General features: G+C 41.2%; 1 protein-coding gene across 6 annotated transcripts in view; it reads right to left on the reverse strand.

The window, feature by feature from the left end:
• LOC145354635 (secernin-1-like) overlaps positions 1-20,149 on the reverse strand; it is an 84,323-nt gene that overhangs the window by 8,841 nt on the left and 55,333 nt on the right. For 5 of the 6 annotated variants that reach the window (XM_080206069.1, XM_080206077.1, XM_080206097.1 and 2 more), the window contains exons 4-7: positions 16,793-16,995; positions 11,581-11,784; positions 8,613-8,769; positions 383-563 (exon numbers count right to left, since the gene is read on the reverse strand). In XM_080206069.1, coding sequence (XP_080062195.1) covers positions 383-563; positions 8,613-8,769; positions 11,581-11,784; positions 16,793-16,995 — 745 coding nt within the window. The remainder of the gene's footprint in view (positions 1-382; positions 564-8,612; positions 8,770-11,580; positions 11,785-16,792; positions 16,996-20,149) is intronic. The other variant, XM_080206104.1, reaches the window with a different exon arrangement.

Below are 20,149 nucleotides of genomic sequence, written 5' to 3' on the forward strand. Positions count from 1 at the left end.
GGCCCAACTTGGAGAAATAAAGCTGAGTAAAGCAGAAGAAAAAAGGACTGAACATTGAGTTACCTTTTTTCAAATGCAGTTGGTATAATAAAAAGCTTTGTTTTAAATCTTTGTTAAAGGCCAAAACCAAAGCTGAAAGATAATGTCAAATAATGCAAGTTAATCAAAAACATAATTTCAATAAAGAAATTTCAGGAGAAAAACTGGATTTGTGATTAGAAACAGCTAACAAATTTTCCGTAATGTACATCTTGAACATTATCGAGTGTCTTTGTTACTTAATCTTTTTCAAGTCTGATCAAAACAAAATCTGAGGAAATGTGAGGAGTTTGTGTATGCAGCAGAAATAGTTTAGCATAAATGAGATGAGGAAATCTCCTACCTCTTCAGCTTCCATTACTGATCGAGCACACTGGTGTGCCTGATACAGCTCATGCCTACGGTCAGGTCTGCTCTGGAAGCGAGGCTGCTGCTTTGCTGGGTCCTCATCACCAAAACTTGGAGATTGTGTCTTAGGGACTGGCTTGACATTATCTACAAAGATGAAGGGTTTGAAGATAGACCTGAGAAGCAAACAATTTTTAAAAATTAATAGTGTAAGGGTCTCAGTCCACACTACTAAACAACTCTAGGAAATACTGTGCATGTGTGTAAGGACCTGGTTTTAGTTATCATATTAGTGGCATTTTTAAATTGCAGACAACACTTTCAGCAATGTGTTAAGGTTTATGGTGCTCTAAAATAATCCGTTTACATTGGAAGGTGCATTCAGAGCTGGAATTATTGCAAATGTAATTTTGCCCAATGGGATTATCCAAGTGCTGAAATTATAAAAGTTTGTGCAGACAAACCCTTCCCCAAATTGGGGGAGTAGCAATATAAAAGTCATATTTCTGGAGTGTTTGCAAGCTTGGATCACAATTTTCATATGGTCAAAGTATGGGTATCAGTGATACCATTAAACATTTTCTTCTGCACAGATTTGGTTCCAGGGAATCATCAGACACCTACCTGAAGTAAAATTCCAAGGCTTCTAAAGAGAACTGCATGACTGCTTTCATATTAAGAGTACCTTTGAAAGTATCAATTAAAAGAAGCATACGTTCATCTTATAGACACATTTAATTATCTTCTCTTCCCACAGAACTAAGAAATTAAGCTACATTTTATCTGTGTGTCTTCATACAAGTTAATTTAGTTAACAAAAAGTCCTAGCTTTATGGAAGGTCAGGTAGAAGATTGTATTTGAATTCTCTTCACAAAATTTGTTCAGAATCAAAAGAACCATGTGTCGGAGTGGAAATTTAGCCCCCTATGCTTGCCCCACCATTTAATATGATCATGGCTGGTCTCATCTCTGCCGTTAACTCCAATTACTTGCCTGTTCACCATAACCCTTCCTAATTAAAAATCTGTCCACCTCTTCCTCAAATTTACTCAAATCCTAGCATCCACCAGGCTCTGAGGTAGTGAATCCCACAGACTCCCAATCCTTTGTAATCTCTCCTTATCGGTTTTAAATGTGCTACCCCTTATCCTAAAATTATAACATCCTGTTCTAGATTGCCCCACAAGAGGAAACATCCTCTCCATGGCTACTTTGTCAATCCCCCTTATTGTCTTGTACACCTCAAATTAGATCTCCTCTCACTCTTCTAAACTCCATGAAGTTTAGGCCTAAACTGACCAATCTCTTCACAAGTCAAACCCCTCGTCTCTAGAATCAATCTCGTGAACCTCCTCTGAACTGCCTCCATTGCAGCTACATCCCTCCTCAATAAGGGGACTAAAATTGCACACAATATTCCAAGTGTGGTCTTGCTAATTCTTCAAATAGTAGCAGCAACATTTCACTACTTTTACATTCTATTCCTTTAGCAATATGTGCCAAGATTCCATTTGCCTTCCTTATTTCCTGTTCTACCTGCATACTATTTTTTGCTTTACATGCTTGAGGACACCCAGTTGCACCGAAACACTCTGAAGATTATTTCCATTTAGATAATCAAAAAATCATTTGGCCCACTGAGCCTGCCCCAACAACTATTCCACCAGATTCCATCCTGGAAACCCCATGTATTTGTCCTGCTATACCGCTGACACCAAGGAAAATTTAGCATGGCCAATCAACCTAACCTGCACATCTTTGGAGTGTGGGAGGAAACTGGAGCACCTGGGGGAAACCCAGGCAGACATGGGGAGAACATGCAAACTCCACACAGACAGTGACCTGAGGCCAGAATTTATTTGCCTTTGTATTTTTCCTATCAAAATGAATAGTCTCACACTTATCCATAACTTAATTCCACTTGTCAAATTTTTCCCCATTCACTTAACCTATCCATATCCATATGTAAATTTCTTATTTAATTATTACAACTTACTATCCCACCTATTTTAGTATCATCAGCAAATTTGGTTTTGGTACCTGCTATCCCTGCATCCAAATCATTAATGTAGCTTGTAAATAGTTGGGGCCTGAGGACAGAACCCTATGCACCTCACTAATTACATCTTGCCAACCTGAAAACGAATCATTTATCCCAACTCTCTGCTTTTGTTCGTTAGCCAATCCTCCATCCATGCTAATAAATTATCCCTAATATCACGTGAACTAATTTTATGTGTAACCTTTTGTGTGATACCTTATCAAATACCTTCTGGAAGTCCAGATATACTACTTCTACAGGAACACCATTATCCACCTTGCCTGATACATCTTTGGGGAACTCTAACAAATTAGTCAAACATAATTTACCTTTAATAAAACCATGCTGACTCTGATGTATTTCCTTTTGACATTCTAAATGTCCAGTTTTTACTTCCTTTATAAGGGATTTTCACGGTTTCCCAATGACACATGTTGAACTAATTGGCGTATAGCTTCCTACATTTTGCCTCCCTTCATTCTTGAATTAGCATTTTCCAATCCAATTGAAATGTTCCCACATCCAGGGAATTTTGGAATATAGTAACCCTAGTGATGATGACAATTCCAAGTTCCTTCCTTTTTATAACCTCTGCATTTTCTGTCACTATTGGGATAGCACTCAAGACCTCCACCAAGACGACTCAGAAAATACTGATTTAGTGCTTCAGTCATTTCTGCGTTCCCCACTATTGACTCCTCAGCTTCATCTTCCAACTACTCAACATTCACTTTAGCTACTCTTTTCCCCTTTGTATACTTGTGGAAGCTTAGTGTCCATTTTCATATTTGAGTCTATTTAATCACAAAATACAGTCCAATATCTTAGCACAATGTTTGCTTTCAAATTTAGCCAAGTCATGATAGAGGCAGTAAACAGATACTGTTTCCGATTTACTCAATAGAAGATGCACAATTCTGCACAGTAAGTTACACATTAGAGAAAAAGTACATCCATCAATCTAAAAAAGCTGAGCAAAACCCAAAATACTGTACAGCTGCTGAATAATTCAATATGGATGTTAAAATACACTTCACTGAGAGGAGATCAGTGGAAATGTTAAGGACCACGAACGTCAGCTTAACTTGATCAATCTCAAACGAGGGACAGGAAGGAAGGGGGTGTTATTCTACAGTTCTGAGTTCTTTATATTTGCTACATGGCCTCACTTTGAATAGCTGTTATGGCTATTAAATACTGAATACCATTACAAATACTGGACTTGTGCTAATATGAAACATCAGAGTTTTACTGCAAATACCAAAAGACTAATGGAAGAAATGCCTCCAACATGAAAATCTAGCCAAACCTTTGCAGTGTCTGAGGGTCAGAGCCTGTAAATAGATAAATGGAAGTTATTTGGTGTGGCATGTTAAACTTCTAATATTGTACCTCATGAAACATAAAGATGGGATACAGAACAAAAATTCACTGCATGGGCTGGATGTTTATCTGTGCATGAAGGTATGTTTCAGCACTTGAATGGTCGACTTCAGTTTCATTGGAAGAAATCCAATGTTCCTTCACATTCCTGACCTTGTGCCATTTTCCTCTGCTCTATTTGAGGTTTGGCAATGCCAAGTTTGTAAAATGCACACTCACCCCTGCTGGGGTCGGGGCAAAAATTAGATTTCCTTTCACACACCATATTTCTGGTGATGGGGATCTTTTGAAGCCCATTAAAAGCATGTCTGGCTCGACAGCTCATGAAAGAGAGGAGCCTGGAACATTCTGAAAGCACAGTAAGAAGTCTCACAACACCAGGTTAAAGTTCAACAGGACAAGCTTTCGGGGCACTGCTCCTTCATCAGTTGAGTGGGAGTTCACAAACAGGGCATATAAAGACACAAACTCAATTTACAAAATAATGGTTGGAATGTGAGTTTTAATCAAGTCTTAAAAGGTACAGACAATGTGAGTAGAGAGAGTGTTAAGCACAGGTTAAAGAGGTGTGTATTGCTCCAGCCAGGACAGTTAGTGAGATTTTGCAAGCTCAGGCAAGTTGTGGGTGTTACTGATAGCGTGACATGAATCCAAGATCCTGGTTGAGGCCGTCCTCGTGTGCAGAACTTGGCAATCAGTTTCTGCTCAGCGATTCTGCATTGTTGTGTGTCGAGAAGGCTGCCTTGGGGAACACTTACCCCAAGATCAGAGACCGAATGCCTGTGGCTGCTGAGGTGTTCCCCAACAGGAAGAGAACACTCTTACCTGGTGATTGTTGAGCGGTGTTCATTTATCCATTGTCGTAGCGTCTGCACGGTCTCCCCAACGTACCATGCCTCGGGACATCCTTTCCTGCAGCATATCAGGTAGACAACATTGGCCGAGATGCAAGAGTATGTACCGTGTACCTGGTAGACGGTTTTCTCACAAGATGAGGAGCAGAGAAGCTACGATATCTTCTTTGGAGTCTTCAACATGCCATGAATGAAGATGAACATCTCACCAAGGCCAGGCCCACATCTTGCCTTCAAAACAATCGCACAACCTCACACAGACCACTGTCTGCAGCAAACTACCCAGCTTTCAGGAAAACAGTAATCACGACACCACACAACCCCTGCAAAACATGCTGGATGATCGACATGGCTGCCATCATCTCACGTGAGAATACCATCCACCGGTACACGGTACATACTCTTGCGATTCGGCCAACATTAACAGAGTATGTACCGTGTACTGGTGGATGGTGTTCTCACGTGAGATGATGGCATCCATGTCGATCATCCAGCATGTTTTGCAGGGCTTGTGTGGTGTTGTGGTTACTGTTTTCCTGAAAGCTGGGTAGTTTGCTGCGGACAGTGGTCTGTGTGAGGTTGTGTGGTTGTTTTGAAAGCAAGATGTGGGCCTGGCCTTGGTGAGATGTTCATCTTCATTCATGGCACGTTGAAGGCTCCAAAGAAGATATCGTAGCTTCTCTGCTCCTCATCTCATGAGAACATCGTCTACCAGGTACACGGTACATACTCTTGCAACTTGGCCAATGTTGTCTACCTGATATGCTGCAGGAAAGGACATCCCGAGGCATGGTACGTTGGGGAGACCGTGCAGACGCTACGACAACAGATGAATGAACGCCACTTGACAATCAACAGGCAGGAGCATTCTTTTCCTTTGGGGGAACACTTCAGCAGTCACGGGCATCCAGCCTCTGATCTTCGGGTAAGTGTTCTCCAAGGCGGCCTTCATGACACATGACAACACAGAATCCTCAGCAGAAACTGATAGCCAAAGTTCCACACATATGGATGGCCTCAACCGGGATCTTGGGTTCATGTCACACTATCAGTAACCCCCATAACTTGCCTGGGCTTGCAAAATCTCATTAACTGTCCTGGCTGGAGACAATACACATCTCTTTAACCTGTGCTTAATCCTCTCCCGACTCACATTGTCTGTACCTTTAAGACTTGATTACCTGTAAAGACTCGCATTCCAACCATTATTTTGTAAATTGAGTTTGTATCTTTTTATGCCCTGTTTGTGAACAGATCTCCTACTATCCTGATGAAGGGGCAGCACTCTGGAAGGTAGTGACTTGTGCTACCAAATAAACCTCTTGGACTTTAACCTGTGAGACTTCTTACTGTGCTTACCCCAGTCCAATGCCAGCTTCTCCACATCACATTCTGAAAGATTATTGTATTTTCTCACTTTGCAGTATCTCTATTAGATTCTGTATTGTAATGTAGGTATGATTTCAAAGTAGTGGTTCATCATAGGTATCTGCCCTTAAAAGCCAGTCTCATGTATTTGTTCACATGTATTGCAATGATTTTTCCAATGAAGAAAATATTATAATGTAGTGAAGAAAGTTACAATCTGATATAAATAGCTCTGGCTGGTAAAACAAAATTCTGGTTTTGATACTTTGAAAAAATCTAACCACTTGCTTGCTTTTATTAGTTGACAACCACCCTGCTTTGAGATTAAATTGAGCACCTAAGGAACAAAGTACAAAGAAAATTACAGCATAGGAACAGGCCCTTCAGCCCTCCAAGCCTGCACAAACCATGCTGCTCAACTGAACTAAAACCCCCTACCCTTCCGGGAACCATATCCCTCTATTCCTATCCTATTCATGTATTTGCCCAGGCACCCCTTAAAAGTCACTATTATATCTGCTCCCACTACCTCCCCGGCAGTGAATTCCAGGCACCCACTACCCTTTGTGTAAAAAAAAAGTTTCTTTCCCTCTCAAAGAGTCTATTATTTGGACAGCTGTAGCCATTATCAATGTTTGGCTAAGTTTCAACTGCCAATGGGTTTCAGCACAGTAGGTATTACATTTATTTGAGAGTGGAAGACAGTTTCAAGAAGTTGCAATTAAACACTCCAATTGGTGTGGATTCTGTTTTGTTGACACAGGTTAATAGGATTACAAATATTACAAAGATTTTATTCACAAGGCAGAATGCTCATCCTCTACTTAGGATTAATGATGTGGAACCCTTACCAGATGATGAAAGATTTATTCAATTCCCCCAAGAAACCGAACATATTTCTCACTTCTATTGCATTAAATCTGAGGACTGTATATAGTGGGCAAGTGGTTAAGGAGTCATTGGATGGGTGGCTATGGAAAATAAATGGGAGGCATGGGCAATGGATGAGGGTTAGAGGGCTTTTATACACTGTTAGGAGCTGGGATACCATGAATCGTAGAACCATAGAGTGCAGAAAGAGGCCATCTGGCCCTTCAAGTCTGACCCACCTTAATCCTGCCCAGGCCCTACCCCCTCTATCCCTATATGTTAGAGAATGGAGGTGGCTCTTGTAACTGGCCCACTTACACACTACTCACATACTCCAGCTGGTTCACAAACCCAACCCTGGTGTAAAAACAGAAATGGTACGTGAAGTCGTGATTTGAGAGCTGTGAAAGATCCAAAATGAGGCTTGGCTGAGACAACCACTGAAGTACTGAAACACCAGCTTCCCAGAGAAAAAACAGTTCAATTGACAGCTTAGGCTGCCTGATCTCTGCTGTCAATTTCATAATGTTTGTTTTATCACACTAAAGTAGTTTCAAACGTTTGTAGTACTGATACTTTAAAGAGCAGGGATGATCAACACTTAATGACTTTTTTCAATATTGGAGAAAGTTATGAATGAATAACAATTTTAAGCTCTTTTTAAAGATTTCCTATGTCATTGCAGGGTTCATTGGTTCTCAATAGCATATGGTCAATGAGCATGGAAATGCCACAGCTTGGCACAGGGCACGTGAGGAGCTGTTGGGGTGGGTGGAAGGGCATGAGGCAGAATAGATGGCACATGGGGGTTGTTTGGAGGGTCAAGGGTTGGGGTGGATGGGCTGTGTGTTTTTATTTTACTTGGGATAAAGTTGCACAACCACCATAGTGAGCTTTTTAAATAGTCCACTTTTGCACTGGCAGTTTCTGCTGCTGCCTCTAAATTTCTTTCCAGGTTAGCTGGCCTACCACACCAGCTCTCAAGCAATGAAGATCCAACCTTTTCAATCACTTACTCCCTAGCTGGGTGAGCAGAGCTAGGAACTTTCCCAACTCCAGCTACCAACACCGAGGATGAAAATCCAGGCCTGAACGTTCATTTAAGTATGCAAATACCTTAGGTAGAGCAAAGACAGATTTTAAAACGTATTTACTCCTTATGTATATTTTTCCTTTTCTACTCTGCTGATAGCCTTGTTTATATGGTGTTTGCAATGGCTTTTTTATTCCATCTCCCATTCTCTTTTCCTTTAGGCAATGATTAGTTTTCCACAGTAGTGTTACACTGGTGTCCCACCAGTACCTTGTCAAGCAGCCACTATTCACACTGGTCTGAGCATCATCAGTTAGCTGATAGATAGGCCTCACACCTAACCCTGATTCCAACCTCACTCCAGATCCTCACACCAGCATTTCAGGGGGGAATTGTATTCAGCAACAGAATTCCTGACTCAATTTCCCCCTCCCTAATCCAAGGCAGAGAGTGCAGTCAGAGTTCCTAACGTTGGTATCTGATTGAAAATGAGGCCACTGAACTTGGGATCATTCTTGTCTGTCTGGCACAGTCTCTGTGTTGAGCTACTGGGGGAGCCTAAAATTTAGTCATCTGATTAAACAAACTGTGTAAGAGCACAAGTGGAATAATGTCTTTGTTATACCTATTGCCTTCACTCAAGGCCAACCAATGATTTGATAACATTGAACAAACCTTGCAGGGTCTGGAGTGGCAGTGAAGAAGTGGATGCAAGGTGAGCTGCTGTTCTGAGGCAGGATGGACACCATGCTCCCTGTGATAATGTAAGAATCCAGATCCATGCTGTCCTGGTCACGCAGCGCATCCATCATTGTTTGTATAGTGATGTTTCCTAATGATAGGATATTCAGAAACTGATGATGATCAGCTGGAACAATCATTACCACTTTACAAATCAAACAAGCAACCTGGAAACCATTACTATGTTGTTACAAATTTACAAGCTTTGCTAATATCACAATAATCATTAATATCCTGTATTCATATATAATTATACAAAACTTTCATTATTAATCTCCTTTATTCATATATAGCTATACAAAACTTTCACTCCATGCAGCAGATTTTCTAAGCTCACAAAAATGGAACATTATCCCAAATGTATCATTATAACGTACTTGACATAGTATTTGTCTTTGATCCAGTGAGTACACATTTCTGTTGTTCTGATTGGAGGATGCATGGAAGAAATTAGTATCACAGCAGTTCTTAAAAACCATTCACATAATGTGGGCATTCCAGCATTTATTGCTCATCCCCCATTGCCCTTGAGGTGGTGGTGGTGGTGAGTTGCCCCCTTGAACTGTTGGAGCGCATTTGGTGCTGTTAGCGAGGGTGTTTTAGGATTTTGATTCAATGATAACGAGTCAACAACAGACTTCCAAGTCAGGATGCGTGTGTGACTTGAAGAGGAATATGGAAGGTGCTGATATTTTTAATGCACTTGCTATCCTTGTACTTCTGGGTGGTGGAAGTCAGGGGTTTGAAGGTATGAAAATGCCTTGGGCAGTTGCTGCACTGCACCTTGTACACGGTACTTTACTGCTTCATTACACCAGGTGGAGAAAGCGAATGTTTAAGGTGGTGCGCAGGAAGCTGGTCAAGCAGGCTGCTTTGCCCTGGATGATGGAAATCTTTGAGTGTTGTTGCAGTTGCATTCATCCAGACAACCATGAGTATTCCATCACACTCCTGATTTGTGACTTACAGGTGGTGGAAAGGCTTTTGGCAGTTAGTATCTCAGCTTCTCTTCACGACTCATGCCAATACAACAAGGAAAAGATGGCACATCACTAGCAATCAGCAACAGAAAATAATCGCCATCTCTGTATCATGTGAGCATAAAGAGGTCATACTTTCCAATCCAAACCTCAAGCTGTACCTGTATTTTGCCTTCAAATGGAGATCCACTAGTTTGCTTCTTGGAATGGCGTAAACACCCCGAGTAGTTTCAATCATTTATATAGGAATTGGCATAACAAATTAGTGAGACTGAGAGTTCATAGAATCCATACAGTGCAGAAGGAGATCATTCAGTCTGCACTGACAACAATCCCACCCAGGCCCTAGCCCCGTAACCCCAAGTATTTACCCTGCTAATCCCCCAGTGCTAAGGGGCAATTTAGCACGGCCAATCCACCTAACGTGCACATCTTTGGAGTGTGGAAGGAAACCCACACAGGCACAGGGAGAACGTGCAAATTCCACACAGTCATCCAAAGCTAGAATTAAACCTGGGTCCCTGGCGCTGTGAGGCAGCAGTGATAACCACTGTACCACTCACCTTGTATAAATTGGGTTTTCAGACTTCATCGCTCCAACTTTAATGTAATTGAGTGGAGTTGGTCTGACATTGCAACAGAGTCCATGCAAAGCTTTTACTACCTCCAAGAGAAAAAGGAGGCAACTCACCACCATCTTCTTGAGGGCTATGGGGGATGAGCAATAAACACTGGAATGCCCAGTGAATGTTCTTTAAAAAACTGCTGAGATACAAATTTCTTCTACACATCCTCCAATTAGGACAACAGAATGCATACTCACTGGATCAAAGACAAACGCTATGTCAAGTATGTTATAATGATACATTTCTCAGTGGGAAATCATGGTAATACTTGCAGTTTGGCAATAAATAACTGCATCTCAATGGTTAATACTCCAGTTAATTTAAGTTTTTTTTCCCCACAAAGTGAGTATTCTGATCTATGCAGTTTTATGAAATGATCAAACAGTTCAGTGGAGTCTATGATATGCTACAGATTTGTGGATAATTATATTCAATCTGAGGAAGTCACTTGGATGATTGCATTAGATTTGAAGGAAGATGTATTGGTTGGATTGTCCTTCCTTATGCCATGCGTTGTGATTTGCTGGGCCATTTACAGAATTAACACTATTCAGTAAACAATGTGTCACAGGTTACTATTTATATGGTTCCACAATTCCAGTTCACTTGTGGATTGATGGGCTAGAAGACATGTAGTGCTGGAAGTATCCCAAAGATCAGATACCAGGGCTGGGTTTCCACTTTCAGCAGTGGCTGAAATTAGGCAGTAGCAAATTGATTGTTACAAACATCACTGGATTTTCCTTTCCCGCAACTTCACCTGGCACGAGCCCAGTCAGAAGAAAATTAGCGTTGACACTACACTAATTTTGAGACTCGACCTTGTAATATTTTATTTGAGCTCCAGGAGTCAATGTCTTGAATGGAATCAGGAAATGGCATTTTGCTGTGGAATTTAAAGGCTCTGCAGCAACTGGCAATCATTTTTGTTGCAGGGAAGAAAGTTCAAAGGGGACTGAGTACCAATTTTACACCACAGTAGTGTTTGCAGAAATGCTCTTTGATTTGCTCAGTTGCATGGTTCTTCCTCTTGCTCCTATAAAATATAGAGGGCTGCTCACCACTATAGACCAGGATTGCATGGACATAATTTTCTAATGCCATCTGACTCACAAATTAAACAACTTTCAAAATTCTAGTGCTTTCTTAAATAATGCACAACTCAAATGTATCTTATCTAGCAATCCAAGCCTAGCTGCTTTTTTTTTGTAAGACTTTGCTACCTCTTGCAATGATGCAAGCCACACTACGCCAAAGAAATAATGTTACAAGCCCCTTTGCAAGGCTCTCACCCACCTGCGTGTTTCTGCAGGAGTTCTTTGCCAGTACAGTGATGATCCGAGGCCTCATCTCTGCCCGGCTCCGAGAACACTGCACTAAAGTTGAATTCGTCTTCTCCATTCCACCAACCCTGACTTTGGGCATAACCTCTAAGCTCTGTATGTTCTGCATCGATATTGGTGGTTATAGATAATCGGTTACAAATGTTCCTCAAACCTTCTAGGAACAAATATTTGCATTAATTAATTTCAACACCTTTGGATTCATGGACAAGAATAGTCAAGCACGTGCTATAAAATGCGTCGCTGTTTTTATAAATGCTATACTTGGAGTAGAGAGTACAAATGTCCCAGGCTCAATTCCAGTCTTTATTAATCAATGTTATTCAGTAGGATCAGAATCAGAATCATGGGAGTAAGGTATTAACATGGATATAGAATTGGCTAAAGATCAGAAAACAGAATAGCAATAAATGGGTCCATTTCAGTTTGGCAGCTTGCTATGAGAAGGTCACCATAGGTAACATTGCTGGGGCCTCAGTTTTTGAAAGTTTTGTTTTAATGACTCAGATGAAAGGATGACGTATGGAATGTATATTGTATCCAAGATTGCTGACAATACAAAGTTAAGTGGGAAAGGAAGCTGTGAGGAAGACGTAAGGATCAGGATTTTCCTGGCAGGTTTCTTGAATACCATTAGGCTCAACTAGGGGTCAGAGGCCTGCGTTGTGGGGGAAATAATCACTTCATGATTTTTCCCTGGGCAGACAGCGAGGTTGCCATCTAATTAAGGACAGGTGGTGTTTTCAAGAAGCTTTAGGAGGGTTAATTAGAGTCTTTCCAGCTTGAAAGCAGCGCAGGATGTCATGACAGGGAAGTTAGAAATAGTGTTTATAGAATCCCTACAGTGCAGAAGGAAGACATTTAGCCCAGAGAGTATCCACCGACCTGTCGAAAGCGCACTGTACTTAGGCTCCATCCCTCACCCTATCCCCATAACCCTGAACATTGATCACGGCCAATCCACCTGACCTGCACATCTTTGGACTGAGGGAGGAAATCCATGCAGACACATGGAGAACGTGCAAACTCTACACAGTCTATCCAAGGTTGGAATCAAACCCAGGCCCCTGGTGCTGTGAGGCAGCAGTACTCACCAATGTGCCACCCTTCAGCAATTGATGAAATTCCAACACACTTTGCAATCCATCCACACAAATTTTTATTCATTTATGGGATGTGGGCATCGCTGATTGGGCCAGCCTTTATTGCCCATCTCTGAGGGCATTTAAAAGTCAACCTCATGGCTGGATGAGTCTGGAGTCATATATACGCCAGATTGCAGCACGGTAGCACAGTGGTTAGCACTGCTGCCTCACAGCTCCAGGGTCCTGGGTTCGATTCCTGGCTCGGGTCACTGTCTGTGTGGAGTTTACACATTCTCCCTGTGTCTGCGTGGGTTTCCTCCGGGTACTCCGGTTTCTTCCCACAGTCCGAAGATGTACGGGTTAGGTTGATTGGTCATGATAAGAAATTGCCCCTTAGTGTTCAGGGATGCACAGGTTAGAGGGATTAATGGGTATAATATGTAGGGATATGGGGGTAGAGCCTGGGTGGGATTGTGTTCGGTGCAGACTCAATGGGCTGAAGGGCCTCTTTCTGCACTGTAGGGATTCTATGATTCAATGAAATAAGGACTGACAGATTTTCCCCCCCTAAAAGGCATTACCGAAGCAGACAGGTTTTCATAACAATTGGAAATAGCTTCAAAATACAGGTGCATTCTCTCCAGCTTCTTTTAAATTTAAAGTAAGATGATTTTTCAGCTAGGCCATCACTGTGGTGATAAACCGGCTAGAAGCAAGGAGAGCCTTTAAACTCTGGAACAGGTCTCTAGGGAGAACAGCTGTGAGGAGCTTGCCTTCAGGCAATTAAACGAACCCTCACTGCCGCTAGAAAACTATACCTGGCCTCCTTCAATTAGTCTCAAGGGGTTAATCAGATACTCACTGCATGTAGGTGGATAGTTCCAGTGCCTCCATCTCAACTCTAGGAAAATGGTCTGTGGCAGGGATGGAGCTGGAAAACCCGTACACAGAGCACTAATTTCAAAGCCTGCTGGTCTCTGATGCTGTCTCTAGCTGGTCAGAAAATCTGGCAAACCCCGAAAGCTAGTTGTGTTTACTACCAATTAAACCTGTTGGACTTTAACCTGGTGTTGTGAGACTTCTCACTCTGAAAATCTGGCCCAGGGAATCAGCAAAGGGATATGGATTGGTTAAGGAGGCTGATCGACAAAGGAATAGAAGATCAGAATATTTTTTAAATGGTGATTATCTAGTTATTGTCAGGATTCAGAGAATGAGTGCCTATAAACATAAAACATAACTATTGCAAGCAATTAGGAACTCGATTTGATTTTGATTTATTACTGTCACATGTATTACCATACTGTACATTGTTTCTTATGTGCTATACAGAGAGCTTAACATTCATAGAAAAGGAAATGACAGAGCACAGGAAGTAGTGATACAGTCATAGCTAGGGTGTAGAGAAAGATCAACTTAATGCTTTGACAGGGGTTTGTCTGGACTCAAAATGTCAGTTCTTTTTTCTCATTACAGATGCTGCCAGATCTGAGATTTCCCAGCATTTTCTCTTTCGATTTCAACTTGGTGCAAGGCAAGTCCATTCAAAAGTCTTATGGCAGCAGGGAAGAAGCTGTTCTTGATTGGTTGGCAGACTTTTTGTATTCTTTTCCCGATGGAAGGCGGCAGAAGAGAAAACATCTAGGTTGTGTGAGCTCCTTAATTATGCTGGCTGCTTTGCCACAGCAGCGTGAAACGTAGACAGAGTCCATGAATGGGAGGCTGGTTTGCGTGATGGACTGGGCTACATTCACGACCTTGGGCAGAACAGGAGCCATACCAACCAGAAAGAATGTTCTCTATGGTGCATCTGTAAAAGCTGGCAAGAGTCGTAGCTGACATGCCAAATTTTCTTAGTCTTAGTAGGGAAATAACATGTTGGTCTTTAATGGAGTAGAGGAGCAAGGAAGTCTTAGTGCAATTATACCAAGCTTTGGTGAGACAATATCTGGAGTACTATGTACTATTTTGGTTTCCATAGCAAAGGAAGGGTATAATTGGCTTAGAGAAGATGCGAGAATGAGAAGTGATCTCACACAGGAACATACAGGATTATGAAAGGATTTGACAGGATAGATGCCCAGAGGCTGCTGCCCTTGGCAAGAGAACCTAGAACAAGGATTTATATTCTCAGGTCAGGGGATGGCTATTTTGGATTGAGATAAATAAAAATTTCTTCACTCAAAAGGGTTACAATTTTTGGAATTCTCTCCAGAGGGTAGCAGATACTCAGTTGTTGAATATTTTCAAGGTTGAGATTGATGAGTTTTGGGGTAACTAAGGGAATGAAGTGACAGAGGGATCAGGCAGGAAGTGGGGTTGCGTTCAAGGGTCAGCTATAATCATATATTAAATGATGAAACCAACTTAAGGGGCCACAGCCTACTCCTGCTCCTATTTCCTACACTGCATTATAAACAGATACCAAAGTTGGCTCTTGGAGCTTGCCAATTAGACCCACTCCCCTACTTTTTCCCCATAACCCTGCAAATATTTTCTTTTCAAATAAATATCCAAATCCTCATAAAAATTACTACTAAATCTAGTTGCCAGCACACTTTAAAGGAGGTGCATTCCAGACCATTACAACAGTGTGTTAATATTTTAAAAACCCTCAGCTCCTCTCCACATCCTGTATACGATGATTTTGATTCTATTTGGTTAAGCTGAAATATAAAAGCTCCTGCTCCTGTTTGCTATTTATCAATTTATCAACTGGAAATGAATATCAACATGGTTCACGCCTCAATCAATTTCTAAAGCAAACTCCGTTGCAACTGATGCAGAAAAAAGACAAAAAATCTGTGGAAATAACCACATTCAATTTTATAAATCATGTCAACAGTAATTTATGATTTAGATTGGAAATGCAAATAATGGAATGAGACTGGTAGACGAAGTTTCAATCAGACATCAGACCACCTGCAAACTTTAATATTGGGCACTTTAATATTTAACTTGTACTCCATACGAGATCAAGATTCTCCTTCCAGGACCCAGACTCCAGACATATTATTTTAGCTCTGACACAATGTGAAAATCACTTCATGCTGATGCTGAAGATGTGATGTAAGCAGACTTTAAGACACCCACAGGTTGTGACAGGCTGATCATTCCTAAAAGGTCACCACATTAAGCTTGTCCGTGAATGTTTTAAAATGATGATGCCATTAATGCTAAAGGAAAGACAATTTCTCTGACAACTCGAACGATAAAAATGCCATTCGAGTAATGTACCGTTACTGGTAAGTTTCCAACTACCAGCACTAGTAAAACTATTTCACCGATCTGTGGAGAGTGTGTCAGTCTTCTACATTTGAATGTTATTATTTTTACCAAAGCCATCTTTGATACAAGGTCAAACTGATCCGAGATACAAGATAAAAAAAATCAAGGCAGACGGAGATCATTCACTAATGGCTCTGGAACTCAAAATATAGATGTTTGAACCAATTACACAATGAATGCTGTACTTGTTCAATCCATTATGATCATTATGCAAGAGCTATGAATGGGAAGCTGATGGCCTAGTGGTATTATTGCTAGATTATTAATCCAGAAACTCAGCTAATGTTCTGGGGACTTGGGTTTGAATCTTGCCACAACCGATGGTGAAATTTGAATTCAATAAAAAAAATCTGGAATTAAGAATTTATTGATGACCATGAAACCATTGTCGATTGTTGGAAGCCCATTTACTAATTTCTTTCAGGGAAGGAAATTTGCTGTCCTTCCCTGTTTTTACTGACATGTGGCTCCCAAGTCACAGCAATGTCTCTCAACTGCCCTCCAAGGGCAACTAGGGATGGACAATAAATGCTGGCCAGCCAGTGGTGCTCTTGTGCCACAAATGAACAAATAAAACCTATGCAACAACTGAAAAATTTAGGAAATACTACTTTGCTTTCAACTATTGGGGTCTACTATGCCAATTTACATTGAATTGACATGGCATGATTTGTTCCGTTCAACATATTTGCCAAGTATGCAGTGGTGAATGAAAAATGGACCACATGGATCATGCCACTCCTGTTAGTCCTTACTCAGTGTCAGTCATTTATTAATTTGAAAACCACTAACCTGTGATTTTCTCAGCAGCCCAATATTTGCCAACTGTTTCTAAAACCCAGGCTTCTGTTCTGTCCACAATAAGGAACGTACTGTGGAATGCGTGGAGCGTCCCTCCATCTTCAAAGCTATTGCCACCTTGCCCATGTTCTTCTAAGAGGGACACTATAATATCCAAGGACTCTTTTGCTGTAGTGCCTCTTTCTAAACCAAGTCTGTGAGAAAAATCCAAAACACAAAAAAACACGAACTGACTTGACATTTGCTAATAACTATTACGACACTTTCATATTAGGAACGACTTTCATTCTGCGAGGACAAAAATTATGAAAGTGCTGCTTTTGTAAAATATTTACTGCTCTCAATTGCACAATAATCAAAGCAGGCCTTGAAAATTAGGTTGCAGCTTTGAAACTAAAATTATATGCCGATTTATAATATTTAGTTTGTCAGAGCCTTTGGACATTTTTCTACTCAAGAGCGAAAGAGTAGTGTGCCAATTCACTTTGCATGCAATTCACTTTGCATTTGTTTCATAAATCAATGACAGGTATCAAAGATTCATTAAATTTATTAATACAACAAACAAGCATTATAAAATAATCTGCCAATTAATAGCAGGTCTTATTTTTGGATAAATATGTATTAATGCATCCACCAGGAAAGGAAATGTTTCTGGTTATAATTCAAATACATTCAATGCAGCTTGTGCTAGGAATTCAATGCAGCTTGTGCTAGGAGGATAAAAGAATTAAATAACAAGGGGTGAAATAATAAGTCACATCGTTCTCCTAAAAGCATTAACTGAGGTAACACACTCATGGTGTTTCAGTGACCGCCAGGCCTGTTGCACTGTTCTGTTCAATGGTTTTGCTTCAGGTAAGAATTGAAAAAGTAGTAGGTGTGTCAGAGACAGTGTGAGTTTGAGATTAAGCAGGTTTGCCCTGCTGCTACTACAGTAGATTTAGAAGTCAAGTGTTCCGTGCAATTATGTTTTTCTCAAAGATAACAGAATCTTTTTTTGCATATGTAATTATCCACATATGTGTTAAATATATACTAAATGATTACTTCCTTGAAATATTCACTACGGAATAGGCAAGTCATATGCCATCGTGAATAATCATAACTGAAGGAGGATCAATGACATACTATAAATGAACTGGAAATACTAGTTCCCAATATATAGGAAATTACACATTAGAGAGATACAAGGGGAAAATCTCCAACCCTCGAGACATTGTAGAAAGGAGTCAGAAAACTGATCAATTATACTAAAGCCCTGAAATATGGGAAAGATCAGAAACTTTGAACTTTTCAGCCTTTAAAAGGTGAGAGAAAAGTATGGGGTTAGAGTGCATAGGGTCCTGAAAATGGATGTGGGGACCACAAAATGCATTTACTCCAGGTCCATACAGACTGTTTACAGATTACTGATTAGAATGCAAATCTCTACACCTAACCTGCTATTCAAGTCTTAAAGTGGCTAACAATGCGAATGGAAGAAGCACTGATCACAGGTTAAAGAGATGTGTATTGTCTCCAGACAAGTACGGTAAGTGAGGTTTGTAAAACCTCGCCCACTGTCTGTGCTTTATATGCTCTGTCTGAGGCCAGAACTCTTCATTCACCTGATGAAGACAGGAACTTCAAAAGCTTGTGAGTTTACTATCAAATAAATCATTTCGACTTAAACATGGTGTTGTCAGACTTCTTACGAAGTCAATTTAGAACAGAGTTGAGGAGGAACTTCTTATGTCAGAGGGTAGTGAATCTTTGGAATTCTCTGCCCATTGAAGCAGTGGAGGCTATCTCGTTAAATGTGTTTAAGTCACAGGTAGATAGATTTCTGATCAATAAGGGAATTAAGGGTTATGGGGAGCAGGCGGGTAAGTGGAACTGAACCACAATCAGATCAGCCATGATCTTATTGAATGGTGGGGCAGGCTCAAGGGGCTAGATGGCCTATTCCTGCTTCTATTTCTTATGTTCTTGAGAAGGTAGTGATGAGTGGTCTTTTTGAAATGCTGCCATCAACGTGCTGTGGTTGATCCACAATGCCGTTAGAGGGAATTCCGGGATTTTGACTCAGCAACTGCGAAGGAACAGCAACATATTTCCAAGTCAGGACAGTGAGTGGCTTGGAGGGGAACTTGCAGGTGGTGCTGTTCACATGTTATCTGCTGCCTTTGTCATTCTAGATGCAAATAGTTGTGGGTTTGTGGCTGTCTAAAGAAACTTGGAGAGTTCCTGCAGTGCATCTTGTAGACATACTGCTGCTACTGAGTGCCAGTGGTGGGAGTGCTTGTGGTGCCAATCAAACAAGCTGCTTTGTCCTGGATGGTTCAAACTTGAGTGTTGTTGGAGCTGCACCCATCTAGGCAAGTAAGAGTATTCCATCACACTCCTGACTTATGCCTTGTAGATGGTGGACAAGCTTTGGGGAGTCAGGAGGTGAGTTACTCGCCAGTGTTCCTAGCCTCTGACCTACTCTTGTAGCCACTGTGTTTATGTGGTGAATTCAGTCAAGTTTCTGGTCAATGGTAACCCCAAGAATGTTGGCAGTGGGGGATTCAGTGATGATAACACTATTGTATGCCAAGGGTCCATGGTTAGATTGCATCTTATTGGTGATGGTCATTGCCTGGCATTTGTGTGGTGTGGATGTTACTTGCCACTTGTCAGGCCAAGCCTGAACATTGTCCATTTGAACATGGACTGCTTCAGTGTCTGAGGTGTTGCAAATAAGGCCCCCACCGATGCCACATTCGGTAGAATGCACCCTTGATGTCAAGGGTTGCCACACTCACCTCACCTCTGGAATTCAGCTCTTTTATCCATGTTTGAACCAAGACTGTGATGAGGTCCAGGGCTGAGTGATCCTGGCAAAACCCAAACTGGGCATCAATGAACAAGTTGCTGCTGGTGCTGCTCGATAATGCTGTTTATGACCCCTTCCATCACTTTACTGATGATTGACTGATGGGGCAGTAATTGGCTGGATTGGATTTATCCTGCCTTTTGTGTACAAGGCATACCTGGACAAGTTTCTGCATTGTTGGATAGATACCAATGTTGTAACTGTACTGGAAGAGCTTGGCAAGGGGAACAGCAAGTTCTGGAGCACAAGGCAAATTCAGATGAATGCATCATTAAATGTCATCCATATTCTCTCAACTACAATGTTAGCCACTGCTTAGTGTGCCACACTGACTGCTGCACCTACTTACACCACCTTTATCCATTAAGACTTGTACCTAACATTCACTGCTTCACCACACTCTGACTCATTTAGCAATACTATATGCCACCACCCACATCACACAGCTTGCACACATTACCAGTTATTCAACCAATTATCTAAACATA

Source organism: Carcharhinus amblyrhynchos, chromosome 2 (assembly GCF_965287045.1).
Source record: "Carcharhinus amblyrhynchos chromosome 2, sCarAmb.v2.hapA, whole genome shotgun sequence".
In the NCBI taxonomy this organism is placed as follows: Eukaryota; Metazoa; Chordata; class Chondrichthyes; order Carcharhiniformes; family Carcharhinidae; genus Carcharhinus; species Carcharhinus amblyrhynchos.